Source organism: Penicillium cataractarum (genome assembly GCF_028827025.1).
Source record: "Penicillium cataractarum strain IBT 29864 chromosome Unknown utg000001l, whole genome shotgun sequence".
Taxonomy (NCBI): domain Eukaryota; kingdom Fungi; phylum Ascomycota; class Eurotiomycetes; order Eurotiales; family Aspergillaceae; genus Penicillium; species Penicillium cataractarum.
In genome coordinates, this window is record NW_026622737.1 from 370,954 (window position 1) to 386,082 (window position 15,129).

General features: G+C 51.2%; 2 protein-coding genes across 2 annotated transcripts; both read left to right on the forward strand.

Annotated features, from left to right (window-relative positions):
• Window positions 1–6,682: 6,682 nt before the first annotated feature.
• Window positions 6,683–10,180, forward strand: N7496_000143 (uncharacterized protein; the record flags this gene model as incomplete). Its single annotated transcript, XM_056693074.1, has 2 exons — window positions 6,683–7,290; window positions 7,375–10,180. The coding sequence occupies 2 exons, from the start codon at window positions 6,683–6,685 to the stop codon at window positions 10,178–10,180; spliced, it is 3,414 nt and encodes a 1,137-aa protein (XP_056559803.1).
• A 1,789-nt stretch (window positions 10,181–11,969) lies between these two features.
• N7496_000144 (phosphatidylinositol-3-phosphate-binding ubiquitin-protein ligase) lies at window positions 11,970–14,237 on the forward strand (the record flags this gene model as incomplete). Its single annotated transcript, XM_056693075.1, has 2 exons — window positions 11,970–13,556; window positions 13,635–14,237. The coding sequence occupies 2 exons, from the start codon at window positions 11,970–11,972 to the stop codon at window positions 14,235–14,237; spliced, it is 2,190 nt and encodes a 729-aa protein (XP_056559804.1).
• Between the last annotated feature and the right edge of the window lie 892 nt (window positions 14,238–15,129).

Consider the following 15,129-nt stretch of genomic DNA (forward strand, 5'->3'; position numbering starts at 1 on the left):
AAACGGGAATCCACCAGGTTGAGGACTGATGGAAAGGTGTTCTTGATTTCGGAGCCAGCTCAACCTGCGCCGAGGAAGGTGTTGGAGAGTTGGTGAGGAGGAAGTGTTGCGCGGCGCAAAATAGCGGGGAAGGGGGGGGAAGGAGGAGGAGAGAAGGAGGGCCGGCGGGTGGAAAGTGGGATACTTTCTGGATAGACAGGGGAGTATACAAAACACACCACCACACAAACCACCTTGAATAAAGCGCCTATTGGATCCTCGAGGTAAAGAAAAAGAAAGAAAAGAAGAGAAGAAAGAGATCAGCGCAGGAAGGAGGGGCGAAAGGGTAGCGCCCGTGCCCCGACGAACCAACTAAACTAGGAACAGCTGGACGAAACAATGTGTTAGTTTGGGGAGATACACAGGTATAGTTGTGGTGGTGGAGACTGAATCATCCAAGAAAGAGAGGGCCGGCTATCTTAGTGTATAATAGGGGGGGGGAAGTAGTGGTAGGGTAAGGGGTATGAACTTACTTTGGGAGGTTTAAACTTGGGGGAGAGACACCTGACGAGCGAACCTAGGGGGAAAGAAGATTGACAAGAGAGCTGGGCCAGCAGCCGTGAGATGCGAGAGAGCTAAGACCCCGTGGACTGAATAATGGATCAAGAAGAATCCGAGAAGAAGAATGATCTACTCCGTAGGAAGAAGAATAGGTGATGAGGATGGTATACTTGGACAAGTTGGAAGGGGAGGAAGCTTGGATACTCCGCAAGTACCAAGTCAACCCGCAGTGGAGCTACGAAGTACGCAGGTCACTTACGGGTACTCGTTAGGGGAACTGATTGACAGTTACAGAAAGTTAACTGGATGACCTATTATTCATATCCATGCTGTGCTATTAGTATGGCATCGACAGTCTGTACTCCGTGTATAACTGTATATACTGTAGGAGTATACCTCCGTATATAGTAGACTAGCCGAGTCTCTATACAAGAACATGTGAACATTTCCCTTCCTTTCCAACTTTCCTTCAAATTAATCTCCCCCTTCTCGAATTTCCAAATTCCCAATTTCCCTACCAAATTTCCCTCGGCCCTCCCAAAAACCTCGCCCCACTGGCCGCCGCAAAGAAAAGCGCGTACACCGCGGCTCCTCCAATCACCGTCTGCCCTTTCGACGGGTCTCATCGTGAAACTCAACTAACCCGATTGTAGCGGCGCCAACTGTTCCAACAGGGGGCCTCGGCGGGTCCCGCTGACGAGTGTCGCGCTCCCTGAGGATCCCTTGGATCATGTCTTTGTTACCACGACAATCCACATTGGCCACATTGACCATCGATGATGCTGTGCTGCTGGCTCCATAGATCGAAGGGTAGGCGGAAACCCCGTGAGTTTACACGTGTACTTTCTTTTAATAGTACTGTCCAGAAGTGTAGGCGACGAGATGTTAACTACACTGTATTTCAATTATCCCAGCATACTCTACCGAGTATTATACTGATAGGTGTCGGCATTTGTATGAATTCCCATGTGCCAGCCTCTGAGGATCGCTTTGATCGCGGTATACACTACAACCAGAGAATTCCTAATGGTGACTAATGCAATCCGCACAACTCAATAATTCATGCCCACTAGCATAGATCCTAAATCTCCTACTTTTATCCTACCCTACCATCCCTAACTAAATCCCGAATCCCTTATCCCCAAATCTTGAATCCCCAATTATCGGCCCGTCCCAAATCCGTCACTCTAACCCAGGTTACCCAGTCACCCAGCGCTAACCAGCCACACTCCGGCTTGGCCCTCCCTAGTCCTTAGGGGCAGTTGATCAAATGTCCCTTAAAAGCCACACACACCTCCTCCCGGCTTCCCCCTTCGGTCCTCCCGGTGGCGCCCATGCCTTATCCCCATGCAGGGGGATAACCAGGAGCCAACACGTCTGGGAAAACTGTCAGCGACAGACCTCCCCAGAGTGTTTACTATGATTGGGTCCATCTTGACTCGTCGTAACATATTTCAATATTATTTCACCCACTTAATTGCTCAGGATGGCTCGGCTGGCATGTAAATCAGTGGGTTCCACTCTGGTGGCTTTGATTCGTTGCTGTCAGATAGAGCCTTGTCTCTTTGCCGATTGACGGGGGATACTAACTAATGTACATACTACCACTGGTACATACTTACATTCAGAGTAGTAGTACATGGCGACGGTGTACAGTGCATACCTCTCCATCGTGTATTTGGAAGTGCTTTGTGGCCGCATATCCCGCGACACCGCTCCATTGTCGAATGCCGACCGAACCGTAGCCGAGCCCGAATGCTTCAATACCTTGTACAGTACTATTTACGGCATTACCCTTCGAAACTATGACTCTCTTCACTCCAAATAACTATCTTATCCCCACGCCCGCGCGCGTACGGAAACTACAAACTAGACTTAAATAGTGGACCATCTAAATATATCCTCATCCTCGCCTACCAAACTAAGCTCTATACATGAAAGTTCGAACATCGGGTTTCACCACACCACCCACACAAAAAGAGGCGTCCCTACTCTCAGAGTGTCAGCCAGCCCTCCTCATTAGCAACCCGGCAGCTGGCCGCTGCAGCGAATGATCGTCAGCTTAGGCCACCCCGCAACCCAAGCTCAGGTTAAGGTCTTAACTTGTCAGTATCCATTCCGGATGGGTAAGTAACCCCACCAAACATATCGGCATAGGGCTGGTTCAACCGTTCGATAACGGAGTCCGGGTTGGAGTAGACTTAAACTGTCACTTCGCGAAGCTAAAAAGGGCTAGCGAGGCTAATTACTGGTGAGGATACCGTTCTGAAACCTCCGCCGGGTTGTTTGGAGAGGAATCTATAAATAAATCCGTCCGCCGAAGGTTAATGTTTCAGGTCGTCCGTAGTTGAGTGTGGACAAATTTAAGACAGGGTCTTATGAGGATAGTGTTGACGGAATTAATTTGTTCGATGTGTTTCTAGCGGGTGCTTTGCTATTTCTGTGAATGATCTTCATACCAGGAGGTTGGGAGTATTCCGCTAACCAGAGTCCCAGCATTGTAACCCCGGGATTGAGTTGATCGCAGTTGCATAGACTTTGATTCACTATATCTTAATCCTACATTTCCTTCGGAGTCTTCACGCCCAATGAGCTAGCAATCTTATCAATTACAGTAGACTCTAATCGGCCCGAGGCAACTAGTCTCCCCGCTTGACAAGGATCGTGCTCCGAGCTGACGATTGTATACACATTGTCGATATCAAGACGCAACATTTATCTTGTATGGTTCTTCGTACATTTTCCCCTCCAATTTTTCTCTAGCCCTAGCTAGATCTATGCTACTGCCCTGGCTATCGTTACCAAAACAATATCTTCCGCGCACTGTAGCCGTCAGTCCTCTATTCTCGCAGTCAACCTCCAACCTAACCCTTCTTTGAGCTTATCCAGGTAAACAATCCCCCCAGATCCCTTGCGTAGTAATTGTTCTGGATAAAATGACAGCTTTACTAGAATATACTAAGTTGATGGGCGATATAGGTACCCAAAACTCTGCAGGGAATATATAAATATATATTGAGTGACGCCAATCAGGAAACCTACCCTAGCAGCTCAACAACTCAATTGATTGAAATAACCAATAAGTGACCGTTGATAATCATTGCGTATGACCCAATTACTCCCACCACAGAAATTAAATAGCGACCTAGATACTCTCCCCATCAATTCAATCTATCGGTATGCTAAGCGACACGAAGACCCCCGGAATGCTAGACGCTGACATGCTTTGCAGCCAGGTATCATACAGTAGAGTTATTCATGTCCGATCCATACGGAGAACGGACACTGAGGTTTATTCGAAGGACATAGGGGAACCGGCATCTTGGGCACTGCCGTGAGATGCAGCTGTCCTGCTTCATGGGGTGTCAATCTGGGATACCGGAGAAGTCTAGGTTCAGACGGGCAATTGTGTATTCGTGGCATAGAGAGGGAAAGCGGGTTAAATAAAGTTTAAAAAGAAACGGCTAGTGATTAGGTTAGTAGCTTGTATATCTTTGTGTAATGGATGATAAGACAGGGTTATGCCTCAGACGAGGGAGTAAGTGATGACAGACGTTGACACAAGATCAGTTTCTTTAGATAGATGCTCTTCTATGCCGTTTAGTCCAACAGCGAAGAGTAATTATATACTATGATTCCCGGTGAAATGTATGCCCGGGCTCTGTGAGTGTCAATCTGCGCTGGGGAGGGACGGCGGCCCCAATACCCTCGACACGTCAACGAGTCCAATGACTGGTATCTTGAATTAGGCCCGATCGTAATTAATAAGGAAGCTAAATACACCGATTCCATGAATCAGAACCAAGGGGGCCCCGTTGTAACACCATGCAGGCGAGGCAGTGGTAGAGACGAGCTGAGGGAGGAGCGATGGGGAGGAAGTTGATCAGGTACTCGATGGGATGCGGAGGCTGAGTCACGATTTGGACGAGAGAGAACGCCAGCAAAACTTGTTAGCTAGACATAGACTAAGCTTGGAGGCCTCATATTGCTTTTTGCGAAGGAACGGGAGGGGTTTGAAAGGATAGTATGTGGTTCGTGAAGAGTGGAGAGGAAGACACCTGAACTGGATGCGGCTGTAGGTTGGGGTCAACGTCAGCAAGGCCTCGTATCTGTAAACAGCTCTTTAAAGCGAGAGCGGGGAAATTCCGTGCTATAGTCTTTGCTATATATTTAGTGTTCTTGTATTCGAATCTTCAATGTTCGGGGGTTCCTCTCGAAAGGTGGGTTGCTTGTTGGATTGTGGATGAGTAGAAATTGATAGAAGATGTTGAGAAGCTGTTGATATTGACGATGTACGGGAGGATGTACTCCGGATATTATTAGGCACATACAATCTGACCAGCTGCATAAAATTTACGAGACGAGCAATGTCTCATATGGTAGGACTAGGGCCGTCCATCAGCTTCTCATGCAGGACTGTGGGCTCCGATCTCAATCGCTAGTTTGACAAGATCCAGGTACGGTGGGTAATGTAGGGCTACCAACCCGACACAAATCAACGTTGGAACTTTCGAGAGATATGGCCGTGCTATGTTCCGTACCCTATAAGGTATTTTCTTCAATAAAATCAGGTTTCCCACTAACCAACTCATCCCCTTGCCAGGCCATAGGCAGACCATAGTCAGGCTAGTAATAGCTCCGCTCGCTGCAGGGTCCATATAGCAAAACGAGCTATCATGACCAAATTATCAAGATATCCGGATCATCACGCCTATCACGACCCAGCATAGAGCTACCATTGGCCTGTCGCATATCGAGCTAGCGTAACCAGCCACAGGCAAGATACACTACACGACCACGCTCCCCACAGAAGCCCTGAGACAGAGCCAGTGACCAGGCGAGGAAAACGCCGTATCGACGTTGTGGCGGGTTCAGTTTTTCTTTTCCCTACTTCTGTTGAGCTCAGGCAGGTCTCACTGCAGCCGATCGTGGGCGCCGAAGCCGGATCGGCGCGCAGGAAGGTATTCTTGGTTTTCTTCATGAGTTGGTTTCCCCGTCTTGGGATATTTTGAATAGGCATTGATTCCGGAGAGAGCTTGTCAGTGTGGGAACGGATCAGCTATTGAGTGAGACAATCTGCTGGAGCGAGCATGGTAGCTGATGGGATGGGCCAATTGGACTGAAACAGGTGCAGCGGAGACCCCGAATAGACTAGTTTTCTGTTTCCCATCAGACCTTGTGCTACCGTATTCATGGAGAGGTATGGAAAGATATGAAGAAGAAAAGAATGGATAGTGGGGAGTTGTGGACGTGAGGGGGGGGTTGTGAGGTGTATAGTTCTCGTTCTGAATAAGTGGGCTGCCTTGGGCTTGCTATTTCTGGCAGACGCAGATTGTACCACAATTAAATAACAATGTTATACTGTAATTATTATGGAAGAGAATGACAATCTTCATACAATCTTGTATATCCAGAATCAAATTGATATCATATTGGAACTATTGCCCATCTCCCTACAGTTGGTTCTATATTTACTTTTCCTTGTAAACCAAATCTCCACCGGGCCAGACCCAACAAGGCGCAGCAACAAAACAAGGCCCCGACTTTTTTTCTCTTCTCCCCCTACACCACATTCCAACAGCTTCTTCTTTTCTTCCTCAGAGTGAATATTCTCCCGCCTGACCTTCTTGCAGGCCCGCTCGTTGCTGGAGCCACTCACAATCTACGAGTACGCAGTAGTCACCTAGTGGCTGCCGACCTTACGTACGCTGGGTACTTCGCGTTCGCAATCATCCGAACTCCCCTCCTCTAGGCCCCATCCAACCATCTCCCCGGTTCCTACACCCGGTCTTCTCCTCCCAGGAACCTGCTTACACCCAGTCCTGCTTTGTACGGAAACCATTCAAGCCTTTCTACCGCTTTCATCCACTCGCAAACCCACACCTCGACCGCCCATAGCCTCCTCGTGTACACAACCACCTCCCTCCTCCTCCTCCCCCGACCGTCGCTCCCTCATTTCTTACCAGGCTGTGATAGCTGTCCCACCCCCCCACGCAACCGTCTCCATCCTGAAGGACGCGCACAGGTGGATCGCGAAGAACCCCTGGCACTCTCCCCAGTGTCAACACAACGTGGATTCGATCATCCGTACCGGGGGTTGACCTCCCCCAGGAGGTCATCCCGGATGCCCGAGACAGACAAAATGTGTCACGACTCGACGCGCATCGAGCTAGAGGCGGAGGAAGCAGGCCTGTCCCGTCCGCATGCGACCAAGTGCGCGCGACGCGGCGGCCTGTCCATGTCCCAGGGCCGTAGATGGCGAGATACTTCTAAGCGCCGGCGGGTACGAATCTCCCGTCCATGGAGCTCCTCCAGCGCCTGGTGGATGGCCCTGGTGTGCTTGGTACTGTCATGGCCCTCGCCGGCCGCAGCTGCATTGTTGACTTTTGATAACTGCTTGAGCGAAACGATTCTGGACTCCAACCCGCCTCAGTTGCAATACATCCCGCTCAACGTGTCCGTGCATTTCAATTTCACCGACCCCTTACACCCGTTGAACATCACGGTCTACGGCAATGTGTCAGGCACGGCCGACGGCTCAACGGCTCCTTCGTGGACGGATTCGTCCTGGAGTAATTCAAGCTCGACCGTGGGGAAGATTGTCGATCTGAGCACCTCGAATAACAGGTACAGCACGCTGCTTCCCACCTTTGACGTACTGAGCTTCACGGCTTGGAATAATGCGTCGCGGTTCTGCGAATCGGTTACGCAGGGCGAGTGTCCGCTGGGTCCAGTCTTCACCTACAATCTGTAAGTTTGTATTCACTTATTTGAGGGATTCAATCAAGTTGCAGTCCTATCTGTCCAGAACTAACGTTTATCGCCCTCGATTAGGAGTGATTTGAGCACCCTGCGGGCTTTCTCCGTTGAACATGACATGCTCTCCACGTACCGTTTCTCTACGATCAACCCAACGTTCATTATTCGATCCGGCGACGCGTCGGCGGCAGAGCTGGGTTGTATCACGGTTTCGATCACGCCCGACTTTGGCACCTCCCTTAAGAATGCCCTCGCCTATGTGCCCCTGGTGATCTTGCTGTTGGTGGGCATTGCCACCGTGGCAGCGGCGATGTATAGCCCATGGGGGACAACGGATATCTTCCGATGGACAAGCAATTACGGCCGCGATGAGGATGTGCTCCGACTGGTGACGCCTGGCTTTGCGGATTGTCTGCAGTACCTGCAATACGTCGTCCTGACCGGTTCTCTGTCGCTAGACTACCCCGGATTCTTCCAGCCTGCTGTCAGCTACGGGTCCTGGTCGGTCCTGATGTTTAATCAGAGCTTCGTCCATCCCGATGGCGGCAACACTCCCGTTGTGGACGGAGTATATGCAATCGATGGGACGTATGGCCTAGACCGAATGAACCAACTTGTCGGTATGGCATCTACCAAAGATATCTGGCCCGGCATGATGGTCTGGGCGGTGGTCATTTTGGTGGCCATGACTGTCATCTGCCAGATCGGGTTCGGACTGCGTTGGCTCCATCGCGAACTCGCACACAGTACAGAGCAGGACCTGCGTGCTAAGAACATGCCATTCACCGTTGGCAACATCATCCGTATCGTCTTCAACTACCTTCTCCTTCCTATAATCTCCCTCTCCTTCTTCCAACTCGTCATTGCCAGAGGCTCTCCTGCGTATAGCGTTGCGCTCGCAGCCGTGGTCATCATCATCGTCATCTGCTTCTCCATTTGGCTGGTTCGCGTTATCGTGTCCACCAGACCGAAATCTCACCTCTTCGACGATCTCCCTACCGTACTATTGTATGGACCACTTTATAACACCTACTGCGACGATGCCGCTGCCTTTGCCATGATCCCCATCTTTCTCAACTTTGCTCGCGGCGTTGGAATTGGAGCGCTGCAGCCATCCGGCATTGCCCAGGTTGTCCTGCTTGCCATTTGCGAGGTCGTTTCCGTGCTGACCCTGATCGCCTTCCGACCTTTCCCTTCCCCGACTCATATGAACTTTTACCATGGTATCTTCTCTTGTGTCCGATTCCTGACTATCATTATGAGCGTGGTCTTCGTTCCCTCTCTCACTGTGTCTTCCGCTGCGCGGGGTTGGATTGGCTACGTTATTCTCGTTCTTCACGCATTGGTTCTCATTTTTGGTTTCTTCCTTAATGCATTGCAAACGTTGATCGAAGTTTTGGCACGACTCGCTGGTGCTGGTGGCGCCACCCGTGGTGGTTTGGTCAAGGTCTTTGGTATGCGGCAACTGTCACGGCGTGTGCCGCGCCAGGATCTCGCTCGGCAGAGTTTGGGCTCTGAGGCAGCGATGCTGGCGCATGCTGATGACAGGATGTCCTCTCAGTTTGGAGACTCACGGCCACGCAGCTTGTCCGGGAGCTCCGCTCTCCTACTAAACCGTGCGACAGCTAGCGAGGGACGTGCCAGCGCCGTCCTTGATTACGCTAGTTCTCAGGGCGGTGGCTCGCACAGCCGTGCCCCGAGTGGTAATTTGTATGCGCATTCTCCTACTGCGTATACCGGGGCCGGTGGGTATTCTAGTGGATCACCGAATAGTAGCACGTTCATTGCAGCGCATCCACGTGATCCGTACTATCGACCGCCTCGCCCAGGAAGGAGAACGCCCCAGGGCTCCTTTGATCGGAGCAAGAGGAGCTCGAGATCATTCTTGAAAAGTCGTGGGCGCGATGAAGAGGAAATTGGCGAGGGACCCCCTATGTCTGGTCGTGGCACGCCCGTGCCTGCATACCTGCCCGCACCTAAGGATGATATGGAGATGGAGGACACTGAGCAAAGAAAGGACTATGCAGTTCGTGAAGTCGATTTCTACTACCGTGTGCGTGGACCTCCACTCTCGCATACCGGTACTCGAAAATTGAAGACTGGACCGGCCGATCCCACGGGACCCGTTTCATCTGCTACTGGCTGGTTCCGTAACTTGTTCCAGGGCAAGACCAAGGACAAGGGTAAAGGGTTTGAGGTTGTTCGAAGTGCTCGGGCACCACCTCCAGGCCTTTTCCCGGTCAGCGATTATAATGAGCCCTACCACGATGATCCGCAGGCGGAAGATGCTGCGGCCGGTGGCCACTCTCGGAATGTCTCTGCGAGTGAAGCTCCCTATCGTGACTCTGAGGGTGAGCAGGGTGGTGACCATAGTAGTGAGCATGGTGAGCAAGAACCCAAGGAGTCTGGTGAAGCCTCGGGGCCTCCGGTTCTACCAAAGCTGGATACAATTGGCGGCATCGAGATGCCAAGTCGTGTCGGGTCTCGTCGTACACAGGCAGCATCTGAACACGGCGCAGAGGAGGTCTTTTCGGGCCTACCCGCTGTAACCGAGGCATCCTCTCCGCAATCAAAAATTACGCAGTCTCAGTCAGATCACCACCTCCAACCCCAGTCATCTCCCGCCACCGCACGCCTCCCATTCAGCGGCAGCAGCTCAACATCCCGTGAGCGAGGACTGTCCGTCGCATCAACTTCCGGCTCCCTGACTTCTAGCCACAAGACCGGCCGCGAGGGTAGTCGATCAGAGCGACCCTCGAGCATGGGCTATGTCGCGCAGCACCGCACTCGCGATAACATCCACGAAGCTAGTCCCGACGAGCCCTCCTTCGCGGGGAGCGCAGCAGAACTCGTTGTCGAACACATTTCCAACGAGCACTAAAACCTCCCACCCAACCCCATCCTCTTTTCCTCCCAAAAATAATATTTTTAGTGTGTATACATGCAAAACACCATCTACTTTATGAACTTGATTCCGCCCTTGCTCCCCTCAAACCTCGGCCGTTTTCCACATAGCTACACCTCATCACCCCGACAATTGTATTCCACCAGGCGGATTGACCTACCTTCATTAATGCCCCAGACACGAATTTCCTTCTCTTTCCATTCTGAGTCTGTTGTTTGCTTAATTCAATTTTGCCTCTCTTCTCCTTGCTTGCTTCCTTCCTTCCTTTCTTGACACTGTCGAAGACTGAACCGAACCAAAGTCTTGATTTAACATTTCGATTTTTGCTCCCCAAAATTGCTGTTAGGAGTTTCGTTCGACGGTCTTTCTGGTTCAATCTTTGCATTTGCTTCTTCTACTGCGTACAGATTTCCCATCTAGCCTTTTGATTTATCTTGCTCTTGCACCTATCAGTCCTGTTTCTGATTCTGGATTGGCCTTGGCTGTAATGTGTTTCTCTTGCCATACTTGTTTTGGGAGGTCGGCTTTTCGAGTGCAGATTAATGGACACCAGATGTGTATAGCTGTGGTGGCGGCTGTTAGGATTGCTCTACAATGGTGCTCTATCTGCGTAGTCTTTAGTAGTCCAAATGTAATTAGGAGGCATCCTTACTCAAATGACAGATTCCATGCTCAAGCAGGGCCAGAATACTGCAAGTTATGCTCGCAAATTCCCGATTTGCTCCCCACTCTCATTTTTCCAATGTCGGTATAGTTCTGGCTGTTCGACAAGTACAATTGCGAAGTATAAATACATGACTGATCAGGGATTTCGGTCAATTAGCATAAAAGAACCTTTCAAGTATGTCAGCCATAAATTAACAGATCCAAATGAATGCGCAACTCCCCATAAAAACTCTCCCTAATTGGACTCGGATTCATCAACGAATGACGAATACAACTCGGACTGCCGGGCGGTGGCAACCTTCGGCATAGTTCTGCCGGGCATTCACCGCCTTTGAAGCCCGCCCGGCGCCCCACTGATAAGGACGATCACTCCCGCACCCTTAAACATCATCTCTCGTCATCAACACAGACCCCTTTTCCGTGTCGTAGATCACGCGATATTCTTGACCGACTGTAAGGTCTTTGTGGCTTTCCTGGTTGAGAGTATCATTTTTTTTGTCGAACTTGGTTATTGTGGGAGAACTTGTGCGGGCGAAGAACACGTCACGAGACCCCGGCCTTTTTTCTTGGCTCATTGCGAAGCTCCTGGCTATCGTGGGCTTGGGAGGGACTTTCGTGTCTGTTCGCCTGTTCAAGGACTGTGAGTGCTTGCAGACTGCTGTACAGCTGGAAACTTCTGGATAGACAGGAGGTTCATTGGAAAAAAGAGTGTGACTGTGTCCGGTAAGAGCTTCGAATGTTGCGCATGGGTTGTTATCTTTAGATAACGATCGCAAAATAGCCTGGTCGTTCGTCATTGCATCAGAACGCTGACAGGGGTCATTTCCGTCTAGCCACAAACTAAGGAACAGTTTCTTCGGCCATCTTCGAGAGTTCGGAATTTTGAACCTTCCAACATCATCGATAACCCCTTCGTTCGCCACTGATAGAGTCGCCTTTCGTCACCGCTGCCTCGGTACATCACATTGAACAAGATTGTGCGGCATATCCCATGAAGAAAAGCATGCACTCTGGCTAAGGCTGGTCCTGTTGCCCATGCTAGAGCAATACTTGCATTGCATCCGGTGATACATTCACAGAAACACCAACAACCTCCATAATGTCTGGCTCCAGTACCCCGTCTTCAGATACTTCCATGACAGGCCAGGTGCCATCAGCGGAAGAAATCATCCCCAGTGCAGGCATTGCTGATGTGTCGAGTGTCGACCAAGAAAATATGAATCCGCCAACTGGCAGGTCGGCAGGCGGACAAGATGTGCAAAGGCCGACCTCTTCAGAAGATGGTCCTGTGCTTGATTCCGGAGAAGCAAGCTCGAATAATTATATCCCTGCACAAGATCGGAAGCGCCGATTGACTAGCAATTCTGATGCTTCTAGACTTCAGCGAACTCGTTCCGGTGGATCGATTCGGCCTGAGGCTAGTATAATGCCTGCATTACCCCATCGATCTGTCTCCATGGTTGTACCGGCTTCAAGGAGTACCAGTTCCAGAGCACCGGGCTCATCCTATGCAACGGCGATAGATATCACATCGTCACCGTCTGATGATGGCCGGTATGCATCGATTGATCGTGCAGATGCTGGACATGGACCATACACGGGAAGCTCGTCTTTTCGGAGATCGTCGAATCATGCTCATGCGGCAGAGGGTGAGGCTCATCCATCGAGAATCAGCTCCAGAGCACAGCCACATCCAAGATCAGGTGGGTCAAGTCATATATCGTTGTCTAGTGGCTCCTCGTCAGTGTCACGAACGTCGGAAGGGCATAGCGACAGACCTGGCTATCAGACATGGCACCCTGCATCGGAAGCAGGTGTGGAAGCGGATATTTTGACCAATTCGAAGGATAATGGCCGTCGAACTCTTCCATGGGACCCACCACCTCGGCGGTCTTCGCAAGGCTCAAGCGGCAGCGCACGGGGAAGCTTCATAGAAGAGAACCCGTACCCAGGTTCTCTTCAGCATGCAGGTGGCCGGTACTTGAGCAGAGGACCTGACGTATCTCGGTCAACAACTGTCTCAACCGAGGGTGATCGATACCGGACACATACCAGGTCCCATACCTTGAACTCATCTGGTTTCACAGAGAATGGCGAGAGAATTATTGAAAGCTTCGGCTGGAGACCAGAGCGCAGGATTGTTGATAGAAACTCTTCAGAGAGACGGGTGTTTTCTGCGAGCTCCAGCGAAGCTTCTCGATCCAGGGCTGATAATGTCGATGGACGATACGGGAGGTATCCAGAGTATCAAGATATCGATATGCCGAGATGGCAGCCTGATGCAGAAGTCAGTAGTTGCCCAATCTGTGGCACTATTTTCAGTTTTTGGTATAGAAAGCACCACTGTCGGAAGTGTGGCAGAGTTGTATGTGCGAGCTGCTCGCCTCACTCGATAGTCATTCCTAGACAGTTCATCGTCCGTCCGCCCGACACGCCCACTTCGCAACCCGAATCATCCCCTACCTCTCAAACTCCCGTCGTTGACTTGACCGGCGACGATCCTGATCATTTCAACACCTCTATCAACCCTGCTCTCGGGGGTGGTGAAAAAGTCCGCCTCTGCAACCCATGCGTCCCCGACCCGAATCCCAATCCCCTGGGATACGGTTCTCCACGAGCTCACGGTCACCGATCCACCCACTCCCTCTCCACCTCCTCCATGGGACAGAACAGTTCCGGAGTTGCGGTTAGTCTTCATCCCACTCCTGTATCAGGTACTACGTGATGAATCTGTCAGACTAATTTGGCATCTTGATGAATATAGCGAGAGAACGCCCCCTCTCGCCAGGAGCGACGAACCATCGGGGCCAACGACCGGCCCGCGGTTCTTCAAGGACTCGGCCGTCCGGCTCGCAGATCTGTCTCTGGTGCCATGGCCAGCTTCAGTCCCAGTACAGGGGACCGAAGCCGTATGGTCGGCAACACCTCTGCCGCAGACCTGTCTGCCGCGGCCGCCGCACCGCCGCCACGCCCCCAAGTCTCGGAGGAAGACCTCTGCCCCGTCTGCGGACGGCAATTCCCAGCGCTCAGCAATGAGCATACCCAGGACGCCCGCGAAGCGCACGTCCGCGAGTGCATCGCCGGCTACGGCGCCTCGCCTGTCCACGCTGAACCCGACCACGTGAACGTCCGCCAACCCCCACCATCGCCACGCCCGTCGCCCGCAGCTGCACGTATGCTGCCATTTACGGCGACTGAGAAGGACTGCCTCGCAGAGGACGGCGCCGTGGCCGAATGCCAGATCTGCTTTGAAGAGTATGAGGTTGGGCAGAGCCTGGCCCGCCTTAACTGCTTCTGCAAGTTCCACAAGACTTGCATTCTGGACTGGTTTGAGCGGAAGATGACGTGCCCTACGCACCAGGGCTAATGGGTTCTGGGAAGTTGTCGGTCTCCGAAATGGAGAGTGTGTGTGGAGTGCAGGTAGCTGTCCTGCCGGAATCCTTCCTTTTCCCCTTCCCTTCCCCTTCCTTTTCCTTTTCCTTTTCCTTTTGTTTTCAATAGCGATACATGGGGGTAATCTGATTTTTTGTTTGTGTGATTAGCTTGTTCTCTGTAGATACCCCCAGAAATGAGACCCATGATCTTTGTGCTTTGACCTTGTTAAGTAGCTAGAGAACGCTGGCATGTACTCGCTGCTAGTGAAAATAGTATTCGTCGAATGTTGTGGTATAGCAATATGTCGTGGGATAGTAAAGGTAGGATTGATGCCTGTTCAAATAGCCTAGGTTCTTTATAGATTAGTTCCTTCCGTCATAAATACTATATACTGTGATTAAACTTCCGATGAATTCATTCCCTTTCGTCCGCTTCGTATAGACCTTGGTCACGTGAACACAGGTTGAGGGGGCCGTCATTCGACGCTAATCGACTTCACAAATTTGAGGACCCGACATATTCTCTCAAGGCCTCTTGAAATCCGGGGAAGGAAGGCTATATCGCTAAATCCTCCTGGCGCTTGTCTCGCTACGGCTACAGTCCCTTTTAGCCCACGACATTGTTGTGTGACTCGTGGGAGTTACGCGCCTATCTCGGCGGTCGGTGTTTGCATTCACCGTTCTCCGTCCTCCGTCCGGTTGTTCCTAGTGAGGCGTTGAGAAATCAAGCTGTGGAAAACGCGACAAACGTCTTCAAGCAGAGGATAAACGGTGCCAGTCGAAAGAAGCTTGACACACGGTATCGCCGCAGCCTTCTGGAAGCATCCATCTCCCAGAGTGGCCCGATCAATTCTTTATCTAGATCCTGCAGGCGAACATATCCGT